Consider the following 21043-nt stretch of genomic DNA (forward strand, 5'->3'; position numbering starts at 1 on the left):
GAAGATCAGATGTATACGAACAATAAAGGAACACTAAATCAAGACTTTAATTTACCAGTGCTAGCAGACTAACAACTAGCAAATAAAAGAAACCACCATTTTTTTCATTCTCTCCCTGAATAGATAAAAGTACCAGAAAGTTCCCTGGCTACTGTAAACTCACACAGCCTCTCAAACTTGGAGGCTAACTTAGATTGATTCACACCAGAAGAAAACCTAGACACTTCCCTTTTTTTTCCCACAACTTTAATTTTTAGCTCTCATTTCTGTGAGTGACTTTAGCAGTCTGTATATCTAAATATCTCTACGACTATTGCTGGTCTCACCAACTTTCTTCATTAACCAATTTTCAGCACTACCAGATACCCCTGGCATAAAAATTAATACACACACAACTTTCCTCTGAAGACTGTGATTACTCTGATTATACACTGCATCAGCTGCTCCAAGGAAACTGCCCATCTGAATGCTCATTTAAAGGCAGACTACTTCCAACTGAAAGAAGTACATCTCTGTCACAGAGCTAGTGAATATACACAAGTACATACGTATAAATGTACATACATTTGCTTTACCACCACCTTCTCCACCTGTCACAGTTTCTTAAACCACGTGTGTGTGTGGTTAAAGAAAACTTGCTGACTCTTGGGTTTAGGAGGTACGAGTCAAGGTGCAAGGCAGTCTCCAAGCCTATCATGACCCAGAAGGGAGACTCAAACAGGTATGCACTTTTGCAGGTACAACAATCGCATCTTCTCCAGAGAGAGTTCTCAGTGCTGTGGCCTATTCAAGTACTGCTTGCAAGATTATTCCAAGAAATTAGGACATGTAATATACAACAACAGTTGGTCAGTTTGTTTACATCTAACTCCAGATTCATGGACAATTCTGCTGAAGTTGATAAGACCAACAACATAAAACTTGAATCCATTTCTTTATGCATGTGAGGAAAAAGAATTTCCCATAAATGTTTTCATTTACTCACATCAAACAGTTATGTAACCGCGGCATCTGAAAGAAAGTCCATTTGAAGACAAAATTGAACTAGAAGGATTACTTTGTTACTAATAAGTGAACTTAATGCTCTGTCTGGATTTTCACCACATCTTTTGTCAAGATGGCTATAAAAGCAGAGAAAACCTTAAGCATGAGAAGTGGTATTGAGTACCTCTAGCCTGTACCTCTAGCTTTTTTAGTCTTACCTTCACAGCTTCACATTTAATTGAACTGCTAATGGAAGAGCAGAGGATAAAAAACAGAAACTATTAGTAATAAAACCACTGGTTCTCATTCATCTGAATCCCAGTTAGGCCAGACTTTAATTCTAAGCAGTTTTACCAGTCACACACACACTTCTAATGTAAGAACAGAAAAGGTGCTGGATTTGATATATTAAACTTCAGAACAGTAAAAATCACATATGTATAACTTCGTGTATGGACATGAAGTTCACCACGTATTTATAAAGAAGACAGTATAATGAACTTTATATTCCATGCACTGGCACTTCTGCCACTTTGTAGGATGCTGAGCAGCCTGACAGGTGAACATCCAGACGTTCTCTCAGTAGCTATGAAAATCCTGGAAAAATTGTTACCACAGGACATGTTACATAGGACACAGGATCAGGAGTAGTATGAGAAACTCTTATACTATCAGATAACTAGAATTTGAAAAGAAAAAATTTGCTACCAATCTCTTATTAGTCAGTGAGTCAGCAATTAGCCAATGTTATGCACTCTTTATTTTTTGCCCCCTCAGGGCTCACAATGAGGAAATTTTGGGATAATTTTTATTAATTCACAGTTTTTCTGAAATTTCTCTTGTCTTATAAGACTCAAGCATGCTGTATCTAAAATCATGAAACAATCAAAGTCAGAGGGCTAATTATAAGAGGGCTGGGTATAAAAAAACCCACTTCTTAGTACTCTCAGACTGAGTGTCAGAGGAGGGAAACGTGAGAACAGACTTGAGAAGCAGGGCCACTCTGAGCAGGAAGCTCTCAGAGGCAGTGCACAATGTGAAGCTGCCTGGAGTCATACATAAGAAATGCTGAGCAGTGCAGTATGCCTTTACTCACGGCTTCAGGAATACACTTCCCCCTTGGGATAAACCATCTGAAACCCTCACCTGAATGCAGACGTTTCTGCCCTTTCTCTGAGGGACACTGTTTTCTTTTAAAACATATCGGGAAATGGGGTCATGGTCCCTTTTATACAATAGCCTAATGGCTTGAACACTTGTTCAGGAAACAGGAAAAGTAGGCTCCTTTCCTTGCTCTGTCAGAGGGCATTCAAGCCCACTTCTTCCTCAGTGGACAATGTCCTCCCCTTTGCTATAAGCCACATGGAAGACAGCACCCTCTAGTCTTTCTGTTGGAAGCTGTCTCACTCACTACTCATTACAAAATCTAGGGATGGAAAAAAAGACTCCTGCCTACTGGCTAGCAACTTGCCTGTCTCCAGACCGTTCCATACTTGACATTAGAGAGTCAGAAAGATCAAACACAGACGATTTAATCACACAACAGCAAAGCGATGCTTTTCAGCATGATAGCTGTTAACTTAGCTGAATTATACTTCGAGTCTTTAGATCTGGCCTGAAGTTCACTGCTTTAGGCACATACACAAAGCCATTTGTGGGCTAAAATATTCAGCAAGATCTAGCTGCCTACAGAGACTGATCAATTAACTAAATGTGAAGAAAAGTTAGCAAGAGCCACTGAACTGACTGCAAATATGAGAGATGCTCTGAAAGTAACACCTCCTATTCCATTATGCTGGCCAATGACATAAGAGGTGGATGTTGTTGGTATGAAATTAGAGGCTGAACCTTCCCACCAATATTCATTTTGTTGCCATGTGACATGACAGCAGGGAGGCAGGCTGACAAAATGGAATCTGACATAGAAGTGTGTATGAAGCAAAGATAACCAAATTCTTCCATACAGAAAGAATGGCATCCACTGACTTTCATAAATGCTTGCTGAACATTTATAGAGACTAAATAGTGAATGTAAGCACTATGAGGCAGTAGGTGGTGTGTTTCACTATTGGTGACAGTAACATGAAAGACAAGCCATGCCCTGGATGGCCATGCACAGCTGTCACACCACGAAATGAAGAGCAACTCAACGAGCTCGTGTGAACAAATGAACTGATTACAATCAGGGAACTGCGTATGGAGCTGAACATTGGCTTCAATGTGTTGCAAATGATGGTGGCAATGTTGGAATATCAATTGTGCCAGCTGGATCTTACAAATGCTCACAGGAACAAAAAGGTATGCAAGTTGGTTGGGACCTACTAAACTAATACAAGGCTGAAGCTGATAATTTCCTGGATCACATCATCATCAGTGATGAAATGTGATGTCACCACTACGAGCCAGAGTTAAAAAGGCAGTCCACCGATTGGCAACATGTGAATTTCCCATTAAAAAAAAAATCAAGGCATAGCCCTCAGCTGGTACAGTGATATGCACTGTCTTGGGATAGTAACAAGGCAATCCTTCAGGATATCCTGGAATCCAGACAAACCATCAACTCTGACTGTTACATCATGACACTGGCTAAGCAAAAGGTTCAAACTTCCAGAGTCAGGCCAGAGAATAACACAATGTTTCTCTTGCAGCACAATAATGCTCGCTCCATCCTAGTTTGAAGACAGTGGCACACACTGGCAATCCTGGCTGGACCATCCTACCACACCCAATGTACAGTCTGGATTTGGCACTTCATGACTTCCATCTGTTTGGGCCAATGAAATTTGGACAGCATGGCCAATATTTTCCTAGCAATTACTCTGTCAAAGTAACTATGAAACACTGATCACCTTCACTGGTGCAGGTATTTATGAGCATGGCATGCATGCTCTTGTTCACTGCTGGAGAAAATTCATAGCTAATGGTACTGATTATGCTGAAAAACAGTGTCTGTAACTGAGAAACTGCTCTATCAAGTAATGAGAGTGTGGTCTTCATATCTGTTGTAGTTTCCATGGAAATAAATAGGAAGCATTACTTTCAGAGTAACCTATGTATTATTCTGATAACAGCAGTAAAGCTTTGAGAACACATCTCTCTGGAAATTCAGAGATGTGCTAGCAAATGTTTTCTAAAATCTATACAGGAAAGTAAGTCAATCTTCCAGAAAACAGCTCAGTGAATTTACACAGTCCTATTCAATTTATTACAACTTAATGAAATAAAAGCCTGTAAGGAAGAAAATGGGTGCAATATATACAAGAAAATTTCAAACCTAAATCCCATCTTCAGAGAAGACAATGGAATTTTGCTTGATTAAATATTCAAATCAAATACACGGCTTCACAATAGTAAGGCCAGAAATCTTGGATTGTTTACATGGTTCCCAACTAAATCCTCTTTATGTATTACAAAACACAATCCCAATATTTTTGTAGCTGGATGTAATGTGAAGCCAAATGTGTATCTGCACTGTTTTGCTGACTACAGTTCAAAAAACCCTATAAAGCCTGTATTCAATGCCTTACAGGGAGGTTGTTCTATTTTTCTTTAAAAATAAAAATAAAAATAAATAAAAAAATTCTACAATAGATTTTACTTCTGTGGTCTAAAACCGATAGTATTTTTAGCAAAGGAAACACATCCCTCACATCCCTGCCTACAGATATTACATGTTGGTTTGTTCTGCATTCAGATGTTTTTTCTTCGCTTTTGTTATGAATGCAAACTACGATGCACAAGAGCACACCTCACTAATGCAAATCTTCATATATGGTGGTCTCCAGCTGACCACTGTGAGCCAGATCAAAGTTACTCATCTTCATCCCCTGGCTTCTGCACCCAGCTCCCTGGCTTGAGACCATAAATCTATCAATACCTTCCACCCCAGCTACAACGGAACAGTTTGTTAAGTGCAAAAGGATCAATAAATCAGACCTTAAGTTCAGTCCACTACTATTTCAAGTTAACTACAAAGAGATTATTTTCCTTTAGCCTCATACCTGTACAAATTTAGATGAACTGATTATTTGGGTTCAATTCCCTCGCTTGGTGCAGGAGTTTGAAACAGTTTTAACTACAGCTCCAAGCAGTGCAATCCTTCACTGCTGCAGGAGATGCCAGACATTCAGATGCCTGAGAAAAAACCCCTCCAAAATGGACATAGTAGCAACATACACATGTGTGGGTGCAAAAGGGATTTTCAAATGTTCTTTTACTGTGTTTATGAATCCCACAAAGCTGCTCTGTATCGAGAGTGGGGGAGGAGAAAGCATAAAAATATTAATCAGTTACTTATCTTCTGACATGTTCTGGATCAACATCTGGTGCATGTGCAAGTGATGAAGTATGGCATTTGGCACAAAAGCTTATTTAATCTTCTCTTCCCAAATTGGGCAGGGAAAATTAGCACTCCTAAAAATTAAGTTTCCAGATCCAATTTTTTTCTTTAAAATAAATTGCCAACATTGTATAGGCTGTCTGCTCTATTTTGGAAAATGTTTTTTGTCTGAAAAAAGACTGATCTTAAGTAGATTATCTATGGGCTGTTTCCTACCGCTTTTTGTCTTCCTTGCAGTATCTAACTGCCAGGGTTTAGTAGACAAGTATAGTCTAGGTTCAGCTGTTTTATTTCTACTTCTATCAGCTCAAACTGAGATAGCTCTCACATCTGTTTTATTTCTGAAAGCACTGCATAGGAAAAGTGTCCAGCTCATTCTAATCAAGCATAAACTTTCCTATAAATAACTAAGGACCTAACGAAACAATTGTTTGGAGGAAATGAAAGTGTGTTTAGAAACTCAAATTCCTCTACACTGTATGCCTGAGCTGTTCCAGTTAGAATGTCTTCCTGACAGCATGGATCAGTTGCTTTAAGATGCTGTCCCCGGAGTCAGCAAACTGAAACTATAGCAGGAAATCCAGGTATTAACATCATACTACTTGCTAATTATAAAACATCATTTCACATTCTGACATTATTCACTTCTAACCTCCTTCAACTAAATCACTTATTTGCTTTCTAATCAGTTTGACAGGAGAGAGTGTCTGACACAAGACAGAGAGGTGATCTTTTAATAAGACAGCAGTTCAAAGATTGCAGCTTTTAGGTATAATAACAACCTTAGTTTGATTTGCTGCTCCACAAAGAAGTTGTAGTTTCTGAAAAAAGAGCAGAAGTTTAAATCATTTTAAAAGCTTCAAGTTCCTGACTTGTGTTCCTGTTTCGGCTTTTTAGTTGAAGTTAGGTATTAACCATCTTAACCTGGTTTGCCCAATTTCCTTCTTATAGCTTGAGCCTCTGCAAGCATTATTAAATGTCTTCCACCTTCTGTAATTTCTTTTAAACACAACTCAGTGTTTTGTCTGCTGAGTGCTACCAGATCAGACATCACATCCTATGCAAACATGCTCTTGGAATTAGATGGACATTTGAACTTACTTTGGATGCAAATCTTAGCTCTGATTTTTTTCTTAAAATCTGAACCTCGCTCCCAAAGTACTGAGGTACTCTACAACATCTCTCTGCATTTCTCAGAGTCGTGGGAGGATATAGTAAGAAAAAAAAAAAAAGAAAAAAAAAAAGGCAGCACCAAAGATTTTTCTCCACTAATTACTGATAAGGAACTAGTAGAAACTCGAAGAAAAAAAAACTTCTGACTCCACTTCTTCATGGTAAAAATAAGATTTCTTTTTTACAGCACTATCTGAAATGTAGTATTTTCACTGTTCCAGTTACATGAGAAAATGACTGAGGCATGCTCTCTAAAGTGAAGGACATCATGCATTGCTGTTACTCTTAAAAACGTTTTAAATACCCATTGTGTATCCTGTTTATCTGGCACAAGATAACTACAGCATCGCCAAGACTTGTCATTTTTTTTTTTAATCTTAATAAAGAACCAATAAGCCAAATCTCGACTCCCAGCAGCTGATAATTTAGGATTATATTTTTAATTTCCAGCTGCTGTCTTTTGTCTATCTGGTTGTTATTATTCATTATTATTCGCTATTTTCTTTCAATGACAGTAAATCCTTCAGATATAATTACCATTGTAGCAATTTGCCTGCTTGCTGAGTATGATCTTTTACTATTGATTATCAGAATGACAAAATTTTACACTAAAATATCACTGATCAAAAAGACAACTGTTCCTCCACTGCACAAGATGCTAAGCAGACCTGCAGCAATTCTGGCTAAAGCAGACCCGAATGGTTCATGAGGCTTAAGCAGGTTACATAAAATACTTTAACTGCGTAGGTAGGAGAGGCTCTGCAAACAATTGACTTTGCAGCTGAGAAGGCAGTTAGCAGAAGCGAGGAGATTGGAAAAATACAAACCTGCACATCGTAAGTCCCATTTAATAAGACAGGCCTCTGGGAATTGATGTCCTGCAGCACCCCCGAAAGCACAGTGCGGTTGACTTTCTGGAAGTCTTTGGAGTGGCTGAATTGCACCATGTTGTGGAGAGCCAAAATTTTAGTGTCAAGCTCAGCATCCTGCCTGGTGCGGTTGTGCAGTCCTAGGTGGTACTTGCGGAAGTGTTTGATGAGATCTGTGGGGTCGTTCCCGTAGTAACCATACCCACAGATGTTGCATTTGAAGTCCTGAAGCTCTGGAGACAGAGGCGCCGTATCTGGGTTATCGTTTACCAACAAATCTGCTTTAGATTTGTTCAGCCTTAAACCCCCATCTGAAGGCACTTGTGGGTTTTTTGAGGCCATGGGGACCGGGCTTGAGCCTTGGCCATCAGTTTGACCACTTTGCACTTGCGCTGTTTCATCTGAAGCTTTTGGCGACATCTGATGCTCCTCATTTGTCTGTGCTGCATCTCCTGACGGGGCACAGACCACATCTTGGGTGTCATCTGCATCTGATTTCTGAGGAGACTTCAAGGGCTCACAGATTCCCCCAACAGCTGGAGATGAGAAAGCCAGCATATTTCTGTCTGTCACCTCATCATGAGGGAAGGATGGAACATTTCCTCCCTTATTGTGGCTTTCATAATTGAAGCCAGCCTTTTCACTCAGCACTGAGCTTTTCAAGTCCTTTTTAATGCTGGAAGATGGCTCTTGGACATGCGTGCAAAGCTCCTCCTTGTTATTCAACTCTGCCGCATCAGGCTGGTCAGTGTTTTCTTGCATCTGCTCTGTGGAAAATTCTTTTTTCCTTCCAGACTCTTCACTTTCAGTACCTGTAGACTCAAGGGTCTGTACCTCACCTTCACTAGCAACGTTTCTTAGAGGGGGGTTCTTTTTCCGGACCATATCTACCACAGAGAGACAAAAAACAAACAAACAAACAAAAAAAAAAAAACCTATAGAATTATTCAAGATACATAACAAGTCCGACACTTCTTAAAGCATTCTTAGCTATACAGATACATCAGATTTTCAGAGAAGTTTTGTCAAATAGGCTTTTAGTCTACATAGCAAACTGGAACTTTGCATTAAAAAAAAATGGTCACATGAGACTGAACTCAACTAAGAGAACTTTAAAGCCTATGAAAACATTTCCATTGCTGGAAGTGTAATTCACAGTGAGTGAATTACATCTTTCATTATGTTTTCTGACAATAACAGTCCAGCAGAGTTAACATTAAATAAATACTTCCTTTAAAACACGTTTTAAAAAATAAGATAAAAAATAAGCCTTCGTAGACTAACGTCCATATACTGTTCAAGCACATGTAACATAGCTTACAAAAAAAATACACCTAAAAGACATAGTCAGGAGCACTGAAGTTACAAAGGAAACAGATTTAGGAGAGTAAGCAACTTGGAGGTTTCAGAGAAAGTATTTTTCCTAAGCAGGTATCAGTTTCTCTATAGCAAAAGCTCGCCCTTGTTCCGCCCATAAACTTCAGACAGCATTACATGGATATTCAAGAGTCTGGCCCCACAGTCCATTATTCATGTAATTAGTTCTATTTGCCAAACAAAGAGAAACTAACTTTATTAGGAAGCCCGCTGTCAATAAAATTTTACAGGCCTGGACCCAGACATTTGACATGGCTGTGCTGCAGTGCAGGGATCTACCCAGAGAACACCTGGAACCCACGTGGATCCCATCACACCAGCCCCTCTGCTCAGCCCCACTTCTCAGACGAGGCCACCGCTGCTGACTTTGCAGGCATGCCTGCTGCATCCACTTAGCAGAGCTCAGAGAGGACAGCAATGAGGAGCAGAGAGAAGGAAGCAGCCTGCTACCAGTGAAAGCTGCTAGCTGGACATGGGATACTGTGGGACACAAATAACCAGAACACACCAGGTAGTAAGCCAAATTCCTGATGCGCTACAAATCTTCACCTTCCCCAGCCTACTCAGAAAAAGAAATTATCTAAAACTTCCCTTCACTCTCCACTGCATGGCTCTGGATTTGATATTCACCACCAGCAGCTTTGATCCGTTTGTGTTCACATGCTAGCTATGGGCAGAAGACAGATGTGCTACAACTTTTTCTATGCTCTTATCTTTGCCAATGCTGTATACAATGATGGATGCCTCTCCTTGCCAAATTGCGTGTGGTCCAGTGGCAGCCGCCCGCAGAACCACACACAAGATGCAAGCTGCAGATTGAAGTCCCAGCCCCATTCCCAGGACCGCCGTCACTGGGCACGTGCGGAGACAGTATATATATATATATATATATATATATATATATATGTATGTATGTATGTATGTATGTATGCATGTATTTATAGCTCTGCAAAGGGAGGACCACCTGGTGATTCTAGGAGCAACACTGATGCACTCCAAATGGTGCTAAAACCAGACCTTTGAAAGCTGAGGATGACCTTCTCAAAACAGTACTTTGAGAAGTACGGCTGGGGACGGAGGTTAAAAATAAAAGAACAGGCGTCTGTACATCCTCTTATTTACATCTGCTCCACATGAAAGGGCACTGCATGTTACGTCGATAAAAACAGACAACTTCTTAAGGGAAGTGTTCAACTTGTCTCTTGGGCTGGCTCTGTTGTCTTTGTGGTTGAGCCGATCCACAGGCAACATGGGGCTGCAGTGAGACAGCTTTCACACAGAATGCCAGCTTCTACTACAGAAATCTTGACACTCCGTGTGGTCCTAATAGGTTTCTTAAAAGCCCACTGTGATTCCTCACTGTAGGAGGCACACATGCTTTGGAAGCAAGTGCCTCCTCTTTAACATCAACCACACCTACCAGGATATGTGCGCACTGAATTTCACTGTTTTTTCCCCAATAACTTTTGAACCATGAAGTCACTCAGAACTAAGAGAAAAGAAGGATTTCCTGGTGTGGTAAGAGAACTATTACACTACGACTCAGCCTGCTACAACAACATACGCACATATATAATTCTAGGTATAAAGATAGTCCTTTTAGCACTGCTGCTTCTCTGCAGGAATCCGTCAATGCTCTTGGTTGACAAACACTAAAAATACTGGTGGGCATCTCTGGTAGGTGTTCATCTAAGCCTGCATTTTTTGTCTTGGAACCTGGCTGCACAGCTCAAACTGTTTCTAAAATAACTACTGGTTAAATGCACTTCATGGCAGTTAGAGGACAGAAAGAGGAGCCTGGACTGTGAGCAGCGAAGAAAAATCAGAAATCAAGAAAGTAAACATTGTAGCTGTTACCTCGGTCAAAATTAAACAAGACTGAATGCAATGTTTTAAAATGTTTTTGTTATAGATATTTTTGGCAGATAAGGAAAGTTTAGAGATTTTGCTATCTTCATGGCAACTCACAGAAGAGAGTCAGAGAGGACAGAAAAGAAATCCCTATAAAGCAGAGAAAAGAAAAACCTGGACCGTACACAGTCTAACTAGACAGTACTCCAGATTTAGATACTTTAGCTCAAATTTTCCTGACATATCTGTATGCTTGTGCACTAATGGAGGAGGGAAAAAAAATTGCTTTGGGGAGCTCTTTCATGCAGTATTCTATACTCAGAGAGTGAAAAAGAAGACAACAACATTGATTTAAACATTAAAACTTTCTGAAGTTCAACCGAAAAGGATTTTCTCCCCTTTTTACTTTTCATTTCTGAAAAATCTTCTGACATATATTTGCTTGATATCCACTCAGGGGGACAGTAAAAAAAAGACAGTATTTTTTTGTCGCTGAAATTCTACCGCTATCGTTTTTCAGAGACATATTATGTAAATAAAACTACATCTGCAGTACTCCTAAATTGAAGAAGCCATCCCCTAGCAAGTAATAAGTTACATACAGAAAGAATATAGCCACTCTGAAATTATTATTTCTAAGACAAATAACAGATTGCACAATGTTTTATTGTGTGCCAAGAATGTTTTCAGTTAACAATTTCACTTGAAAAAATGGATCACATACTTGTAAAATCATACCCAGCATTGACTTCATAAGGCATGTGGCTTTAGAGTGCTTTATACAATTATTAATTCTATTAGTCAACTAGCAGGCAGGCTAATGCAATTGTCTTAGAAGATGCACGGAAGACACAGAAGACATTTTGAGAGCTGATCTGTATATCTGCAAAACAAAACAAAAAAAAAGGTTTTCCTTCCTAAGTTATGTATTCAAAATAAGCTTTTTATTTACAAACATTGTTATGCCTATTGTACATTTACATGCATCTATTAGTGGGCACTATGCAAATAGTGTCTGTTCTCTACTTCTCTTAAGCATGAGAAATACCATAGCTGTCTTCTCCTTAGACAGTCTCTCTCTCTCTTTCTCTCTCTCTCTCTCACACACACACACACACTCAAGAGAAAGCAAAACAAAAAAGCAAAAACTGTCCTAGATGTAAAGTCCACCAAAAAGTAAGTTTAAAATGAGCTGTAAGTTTTGAAAATCAGCTGGATAAATGCTGTAGAAACGTGTCTTGAAAATTCACATATATCAGTGGGTATTTATTGTAAAGGGACTGGGTTAAAAGGAAGTGAAAATGGCATACAAATAACTGGTTCCAGTCCAGGTTCTGCTGTCAGCAATTGCAAGTTATCACCTGCCGGCTGCCTACAGCTCCAGTTGCAATGTATTTCGTGGTATTAGTTTAGTTGCCAATGGGTAACCAGCCACATCTCAAAAATGCTACCACAATAACAAACGAAATTCTTGGCCATTTAGTAGAGGCCAACTGCTGAGCAGACACTAGGACAGAACTACCTTAACTACATGCAAATGGTCATGTTTCCAAAATGAAAGGAAAAAAAAAAACAACCACTAAGCTTGATGTAAATGAAAAGGTGTCTTGAACTTTGTGTATGTCCCAGGTTGCAGAACTCATCCATAATCCAGGGGTCAGTATCTTATTTTCCTTACACTTAAATTATCCTTTAAACCATATGGGTTTGTTTTACCTGATATGATCACTCTCAACTATTTTCAAGTTGAACTAATACTAAGAGCTACATACAGTTTCCCTCAAAACCAGGCAAGGCTACTCTGCCCAATTCCTGTATCTAACAGAGGTTTTTCTGTTTTGCAGCCACAACAGTTTGTACCTGGAAGCAGAAGGCGGAATCCTCTATTAATTCACAATAATAAACTACCATAGTGACTAGTGCACTTGTTTCAAAAAAGAAAAGCAAAAAAGCAAATTCTGATAAGCAACAGTTTCTTACGAGCAGTGAACACAAAGGCTAATTATCTGCTGATCATCAGCTCTCTCAATGGGTCACTCTTGCTACTCTTTACTTTTACTGAACATGATGACTTGTCATCAAAGCCTATTGCAACAGTATGGCTGTTGCCTTCCGCTTGCTCTGCAGGTTTAGGTCAAGTCTTAGTCATATTCTCTTTTTAACAGAATTTATGAAGAGGTCTGAATCTCGTGATACACCGCTGAATAATATCTGTACAAGTCTACAAACAGCAAACTGAGTCAAGGGCCTAAAAAGACTGTGATGTTATCCATCAGTATGCTGCAGCATCAAGTTAAATGAAAATACACATTTATATTCAACAGGCTCAAGTAGGGCCTCTTTGTTCAGGTATAGTAAAATTAATACTTTTACACTCATATATATTACACACCCCCACACGCATATATATTACACATACAGTGCTTAAACATCCATCATTTTGCCAGAATAATGCAGCAAAAAATCATTAACTCTCAGTGTCTCAGCTTAATATATGTCTAATACTTACCTATCTCACAGGAGTGTTGTGAGGCTTAATTAATTAGTGACTGTAAAGCACTTTGTGATCCTCTAATGAAAGGTGCTACATAGCACAAAGTATTATTAAAATCATTAGGACCACAAAAAAGCCCCGTGGAATTCTAGCCTACACTGTCTGTTGGGGTTAGGAGTGATCTTATTATTAAAAGGAGACCGTCAAGCTAATTTTCATAATTTTTTCAAGATCTTTCATCCCCCTTTGCTGTTGTGATAGCATGTTAGTAGCTAGAAATTTAATCTTATCATCTTAATAACATACACTCATGTAGTTTGTTACTGCAGGGCTAAAGAAGAGAACAGGGCTTTTGGCACTCATCTGGCTTTCCCTTTTAAGAAAAAAAAAAAATTGAGAGACATATTTTGACACCTTCCCACACTCCACCCCACCAGGACAGCTGATCATGTGAGACTGCAGGATGCTCAACAGAGCTGCATGGGAAAATACTGCTGTGGTTTTAATTTCTCTCTCTCTTTTTTTTTTTTTTTTTTACTGTGGAAAAAAAAAAAAAAAGAAAAAAGATAAAAAACAAAACCCAGCTTATTACACATAAATATGCTACAAAGACTGTCTGCAGTGCTTTATATAAAAAAAACCCTTCAGCATTCAAAGCATCTGCTTCTATCCCGCACATAAAGCCCTAACCCGTCTGGAGCCTGTACCTTACACCCTTTTCCCCACTCTCTCCACAACAGAGCAGCTGTAAGGAGCAAAGGCTCCAAAGCCAAAAATGTTGTGTCCTGAGAGAGAACTTCTACGTGTTACCAGCTGGGGAGCAGCACTCTGTGCAGCCCTCGGTGCAACCAGAAAGCCAACAAGACCATCAGAACAGCCCCAAGTTCAAAGGCTTTGGACTTTTCTAACTAAAGCATTTTCAAAATTAGTAATCAACACCATCTGTAAATATTCTGGATAATCCAGGTGAAATTGCCCCACGTTGTCTCTGCTGAAGATTATCAAATGTGCTCCCTGGTCTACACGAAATGCAAACCACCCTAGACTAAGACACAGCAAGACTGGTCAAAGCTCCCGTCTTCGCCTTTCTCTGCTGAGAAAGGAAGAGAAGAAAAAAGACTTTGGGTAAGCAACTCCAGAATCAGATCCTAAACCAGGGGAGGGCAGAATAACCTTAACTACAAGCAATTCCTTCTTCAAGTAAGACCTCTTCCCCAGCTTCTTCAAATACATAACACAGGAAGCTGTAAGACTAGGACACCATAGTACTAAGCAAGAGCAATTAATTATTAAGTGCTTATTAAGCTATATATATGTTTTTCTACAAGCCTGTCATTGATTAGAGTAGAACAAGTCTCTTCATATCAGTAACATTTGGCAGGATCAGATGCTTCATTTGGTCAAGATATCTACTTGATATTCTATACTCTGCATGCACCACTGAAGCCATGATAGCTTCATCAATCTAGAAAATGCAAGAAGAAAAATCATCTCTAATAGCCCTACAGTCCTATAGCAAAATGCTGTTGTGCTCACCACATCCCTTCTCCTGCTGCATTTCCAGGTCCTTCCACGTGGTCCCTGACCACCAGCTCACCAAGAGCTGTTCATAATTCTTTTTCAGCAGTTTACAAGAAAGAGAGAAATAAAAAAGAAAGGAAAAAAAAAAAAAGTATTTTGTTGAAGCTTGCTCGTTCCTATTAAAATTTACTTTCCCAACACTGATCATTCTCAAAGCTCTTCAGGTGCATTTTTGGACATCTTAAATCCTGTTCAGCTATTAAGCATCATCACCTTCAAACAGCTCTCATCAAATAAATCTCTTTATTAATTCACAGCAAATTAATTCAAAATGCTCTTTTCTATTACCATATGCTTCAGAAAGCAGCACAGTACTAGCAGTCATCCAGCCACTGGAATAAATCTACAGAGAGAAATGCAAAAACAAGAGTGTTCCAGGAGACTTACAGGCAGCGTTCTCAGCTCAGCACTGAACCTGGTTCCTTGTGACTTTCAGGCCCACATCCCTCCCTGCATTTCAGCAGAGAGAGCTTCAACTTGGCACTTGGCAAAAGACCAAGATCCTGTAATTTAATAATGTACAGAAAGAGCACCTTGCGCAAAAGCCTAAATGCTCCAATTTATCATGACAGTTACAGGATAAGCTGACATTTTATTTATATGGAAATTAGTCTCCAAAACAACATAAAAAAGCCATACTTTCAAAGAATATTGTGCCTTTGTTTCCCTGCTCTGCATTTAACTAAACTCAGCTTTGTGTATTAAAAGTAGTTTAATTTTTATGTATTGATGCTGCTTTGCATGCCTCCCAATCTCTTGTTATTGCACTGCAGGGAGAACTCAGCCTGATTTACTTACTGCAATGAAATAACTGACTTCTGCCAGAACTGACACCTCCTAGGAAAGCCCTACCATCCTCACTGAATCTTCTGGTTATTCTATTAATTTGCAGTCGTTACTCTTTAGAGGATTGCAGAGCATTCCCTATTAGATCAGACCAGAGGTCCATTTAGCCTGGTGTGCTGCCCTGGAGAATGGCCAACACTAGATCCTCCAAAGAAGGTTCAGTGCCTTTGGACTGACACAGAATCGCCTACCTCTGTGAAAAATAAATCGCTGCTAATCCTCAACACTCAGACAGTGGCTTATTTTCTGAAGAGTAAGAAGGCTTATATCCTTTAATTATCTCTCATTTATGTTCTACGATTTGTTGTTAAATAAATCTGTACATCCTCACTTCCAATAAAAGTATCCAGTGTCTATCTGAACACTATGACAATCCTGGTATCGTGTAGCTCTGCATTTACAATCTAATTATGAACTATTAAGAGCAAATATTTTCAGCATTTTGAATTTGATCCTTTCCACTAGAGTTTCCTGTCATTCTTGCACTGCTAATTGGGATTAACCAAAGGTTCTCTGGACTGCTGGTCCATCCATCAAATCCCCCCTATTCATCCTATTCATATCCTTATGGTAGAAAAGCAATATTTCCAAACTTTCTGGAAGGTGTGGTGATCTCAAATGTTTCAATTTCTTTTCAGCCTGAGTAAACACAATGTTCTTTTTAATCCAAACGTCCTTTGAAGACAATGGGAGTTTAGGGTTTGCAAATGACTCAGAACTAAACCAAGTTGAGTGTGTTGGCAGAACCAAGCACAGTGTTACACTGGGTGAGGAATGAAGGTGATCTGGCTCCCAGGCAGGAGCAACCAGGTATAGCTACAAGTGATTCATTCCTTCTTTTGCGTTAGACATACAAGGGGTTGATCCTCTTTTCCTTGACACTAATGGTAAAAGCCTCACTGACTTTGAGAGAAGCATGAATGAGAATCGCAGCTCCTTTCTCTGCTAGGTGAGGCTTATTATACGCAACAAAGAAGACATCCAAGTTCTTCAACCCAAAACTTCAGTTGAACTAAAAATTATTTAGGAGATGAAACAGAGAAAGAGCATGTTTTTGGCTAACATTCCAGAGAAGTTCAAATGATGTTCTTTCCACGTACAGGCAGAAAAACAGGAAAAAAAAGACCAAAAAAATACCACCACCACACTGAAACAGGGTTGAAATTTCAGCTATATGAAAACTACAAATTGAGAAGACTACAACCTGAACCTGAAACAGCAATGTGAGATCACCACCGGAGAGGGCATTATTGCAGTACTTTTCCAGGCAGACTAGAACTAAGATGAACGTGAGTTTGCAAAAATGTCCTTTTTTTTTTTTTTTAAAGAAAAAAATTGGCAAGAGTTTCCAGACACAAGTTACATAGGTAAGACAGGGCAACCGAGGGCAAAAGGAGTTGAGCCCATGCACATCAAAGCAGACTTTGGCTTCGGGTACCTATCCAAGCTGAGCCTTCAAAGGTTCTGATGTTCCCCTATTGTTTAGTTTGAATCTTGTCTAAGCTTGCTCAGGAGAACCCACATTCAGAAGTATGGAAGAAGGGAAAAAGAACACGCATTTTCCAAACAGCGATTTTAAAACAAAACAAAAAAATGTAAATCTACATGCTGCAGGGTAATACAGGTAAGCGTGGCTAGCTATTGTTGCTCCATGCTTTTCAATTTCCATATATTAGCATTCATTGCTGACATTATTAAATCCAAAGTTATTTGGATGCTTTGATCAGCAAATTGAATCTTGAGTCTATATACGATGTACCTATATTCACGTAAAGTTTACAAAACTATTGTATTTCCCTATTCTAACGCTTCCCCCCACATGCTGTGAGTTTCCATATATCCCACAGCCATACATTCCAAACACAGACTACTTTATTTAGTAATATATTCAAGAATTTAGATAAAAGGAAAAGCGATGGAAAATGTTTGGCAATCTCTATATAAACAGTTTTTATACATTTGGGTTGAATCATCCAGTAAACTCTCATCCTGGTATTCCTATGACAGATACAACTTTCATCACCACTACGGCCTCTTGACTTGGAGGTCATAATACAGGGGGATTCGTACTACATCTCCGATACTTCCTACATCTATCACAAAAATTAACATCACATTAAATTTAAGCAAGTCAGATTTCACTGGTTTTGCACTCGGCGCAAGTAACCCCGCTCTCCATTGTGAATGGGGGAGAAACAACAGCAGTGGCAACCACAACAAAAGAGTGGATTGTGTGTTCTCCACACAAAACAGAAAGCTGTGCCTATTCAAGAAATCTTGGCCACTTGTCAGAAATCAGAGAACTGACGCTGGAGCCCAGTAGCAGCTCCAGCCAAAGCAGTGGTGAATTACCTTGCCTCTGGAAGCATCCCCGTTACCTAGGAAAGGATCTCTGTTGCAGTACAGACCATACGGACCCCCCACACTATGTCAGAAACACTTTCTTAAAACAAAGTAAAACAAAAAAACGACCAAAGCAACTGAAAACGGATTCTCTGTGAGTACTGCATCTGTTGTTTGCCCCTTTTATCTATTATTTATATTTCTTTTATGTTGAGGAATGAAGTAAAAAGCTCACAAGAAAGCTACTCTTGCAACTTATCCAATCACAGTGTTTTGTTACGAACATGCTTTAAAACCAAGAAACGTTTTTCAAATGGCTCTAGGAATCAAATACAGCATGTTCACTACGAAACATGTATTCTAGTTTACCAATTCATTCAGGTGGGAGAGGGGCAAGGAGGGCACAGAGCAAGGAGACTCCTGAAGCTCTGCTGTGGGCCTTCTGCGCTGATATTCCTTTACAGACAGCAAGGGGTGCCAATTTCAGCTGCTGACTGCTGGACGAATACACACAGTGCAAATCATGCTCTTCTTGAATCAGTTTTTGCCCAACTCTCACATAAACGTTCCATGAGAAAATCTCATAATGCCTGCATAAGTGATTTTATGAATCTAGCTTTCAGCTTTTGATAGGAGACTTGTTACTCTACTGGCTTTCATTCCCTATTGCGTGGTGGGCTAGTGCCAAAAGCCTTCACATTAGCCTTGACCATGCAGACATCGGAAATTTAATTTAAACCTTGATGATCTGCCAGGATAATAAAACACATACAGAAAAGATTCAAAAATTGATTTTTTTTTCTGAGAGTTAAATACATAATTTCCACAAACGTAAGGAAAACACAGGTTGCAAAATCTGCAACGTAGGGAACAGAGACAAGAACTACAGATAGGAATCAAATAGAAATCTGTAGCCCAAAGAGAATGCACAAAAGCGAACAGTTGTTTTCCCATTTAAAATATGCTTTAAAATAATCTAGATACTAACTGCAACTCTTCTACATCAATTTTTAACTTTCCTTAAAAATAGATCTAGAACTTATCTTAAAAAAAAAAGATTAAAAAAAAGTTAATAAACGCACAACTACAGACTTTTATTCTCAACCCCCCCAATCTACAAGTGACCCTTACCCCTCCACTCCTGTCTTCCTCCTCCACTGCCTTCTTGCCACCTCAGTCCCCAATCCAACACCTCACCAGTTTTAAGAACCATCCAGTAACGATGTCAGGCTGATTTGCTGCGCTGGGATATATCCCACAAAAAATGGAAAGCTTTTGTCCTGTTTTCACTTATGAAGAAAGAAACTTATTAAAGCAACTTCTGGGTTCACTGGCATCTTTCAGCCTACAAAAAGTCCCAAAATTATTTGCAGAGGCTACAACAGCACCTTCTTTGAAGTAATGTTGCAACTTGTGCAAAGGAATTTGGGATGTACCTGAGATCTGAAGGTGCGGGCTACAAATTAACACAGCCAATTAGGTGGAGAGGCTGAGAGTCCAACACAGATGGGGCAAGATAACCACAACGGAGTGAAAGGACTGCCAAACGTCAGCCAGTTGGCTGAGCACAGACCATGTCATCTTGCTCAGCGAGCTGCTGCCCAATCAATAATCTGTTGCTGTTTGCTCTCCCCATGCCAATCAATCCCAACTAGGGCTGCTTCTAATTTTCCAATCTAGGAATAGCTTCAGAACATCCACAACTGTTATTTAAAACAACCCAAGAGATAAATGTTTCAGCCACGCATCAGTGCGCAGATTCTTCCCAAAATGGGACTAGTCAAGAGTAAATAATTACTCCTGCAACAGTTTGATCTGATAAACCGCAAGACATAAGGCTGCAAAAGTGATCTTTGTACTATTAGCAATCAGGAGGGAATCCAGCTCCTAAAATTACTTGATTAACTGATATGGGACCTAAAACTGTGATATTTCTGTAGAGAATATCTCACAATAGTTATAGTCTTTTTGGGGGCAATCAGCATCAGCTATAAATTTCTTATCCCTGGAAATCTGGTACAACTGGATTTATGCTACAAAGATTCCTTGCTTTACAAGAAGACAGAGATGAAATCAGAGCCAAATTACATTTATGCATCTCCTAAACAATTCTTTTGTTAGCATGTATTGAAAGAACACATGAGAGGAATTAGAAATGATCTCCATAACTTCTCCGTGGCTTCTTCTCTCGTGAGTAATGAGAACAACCCAAGATCACACAGATAAAAATCTTACTGTAAGACAGCATTCACATAACCATTTGTATGTAGATAGTATGATGAGTGGATACATGCATAAAGAACAGAGACTACAACAAACAAAGTCACAAAGTCACATATGTGTTAGGTAGCTAACATTTGAGTCTTGTTCAGCATCAGAATCTAGTGGCCAAATCAAGCATGGGATCGAGTCTTATTTTAAATAACCTTTTACATTATTGTATCCCACAACATCTTGACAGAACCTGACCCACCAATAATAAAAATAGTTACTCCTTATGAGTCTCAGATCTAAACCAACTGAGTTCCCATCCTATCACATGTCCAAATTGTTGCAGCTCTGGACCTTGTACAAACCTGGAGCACGCTGTCCAGCACTATGAACACAGGCTTCTAACACTGTCTCCACCTGCAGCAGCAGGACCTACACATTGCTCCCATTTGCCTGCTCACCAGATGGCATGCTTGTTTCACTCCAGCCTCACAGTTCAGTGCAAGACGATCCTAGCACTGGGCTAATTAAAGGCTGGGCACTAACTGGCAGCCCCGCTCCCCCAGCACAGGAGTGAACTCCCAGTTGTGGCCCATGCAACACTGCCAGCACATGAAGCAGCTGCCCTCAGCTCCATGAGACTGGGCACTGGAAGAACAGGGAGCTTGGGAATTGTAAAGCCCAGCAGAAAAAGTGGGGCTGGTTTAGCCCAAACCAAATGCTGTCTATCTAAAACGTTACCAGTAGTAGCACCAGGGTAATAGTACACGTCCACAGAGTGCTGTGATCTGGGCAGCATGCGCACACTTGAACAGACTGCTATTAGTGAAAACTGCCATCTCCTCTGCTTCTAACAGCTTGCCATATCAACGTCTAATATTTCATGTTTTGATTTGAATCATGATTGCAAATCACTGACATAACATTTGGAAAAGAAAACAAGGATGCATTATAGAGAAACCAGCCTTCCGAAAC

At 39.6% G+C, this 21043-nt stretch overlaps 1 protein-coding gene across 9 annotated transcripts in view; it reads right to left on the reverse strand.

Moving 5' to 3' along the window:
• TRPS1 (transcriptional repressor GATA binding 1) overlaps positions 1–21043 on the reverse strand; it is a 210998-nt gene that overhangs the window by 162618 nt on the left and 27337 nt on the right. For 4 of the 9 annotated variants that reach the window (XM_090137918.1, XM_090137919.1, XM_090137926.1 and 1 more), the window contains exons 2-3: positions 11318–11476; positions 7324–8252 (exon numbers count right to left, since the gene is read on the reverse strand). In XM_090137918.1, the coding sequence (XP_089994044.1) occupies positions 7324–8252; positions 11318–11354 (966 nt within the window). In that variant the 5' untranslated portion in view covers positions 11355–11476. The remainder of the gene's footprint in view (positions 1–7323; positions 8253–11317; positions 11477–21043) is intronic. The other 5 variants (XM_090137922.1, XM_090137921.1, XM_090137923.1 and 2 more) reach the window with 2 other exon arrangements.

Source organism: Phasianus colchicus, chromosome 3 (genome assembly GCF_987193195.1).
Source record: "Phasianus colchicus chromosome 3, bPhaCol1.hap1.1, whole genome shotgun sequence".
In the NCBI taxonomy this organism is placed as follows: Eukaryota; Metazoa; Chordata; class Aves; order Galliformes; family Phasianidae; genus Phasianus; species Phasianus colchicus.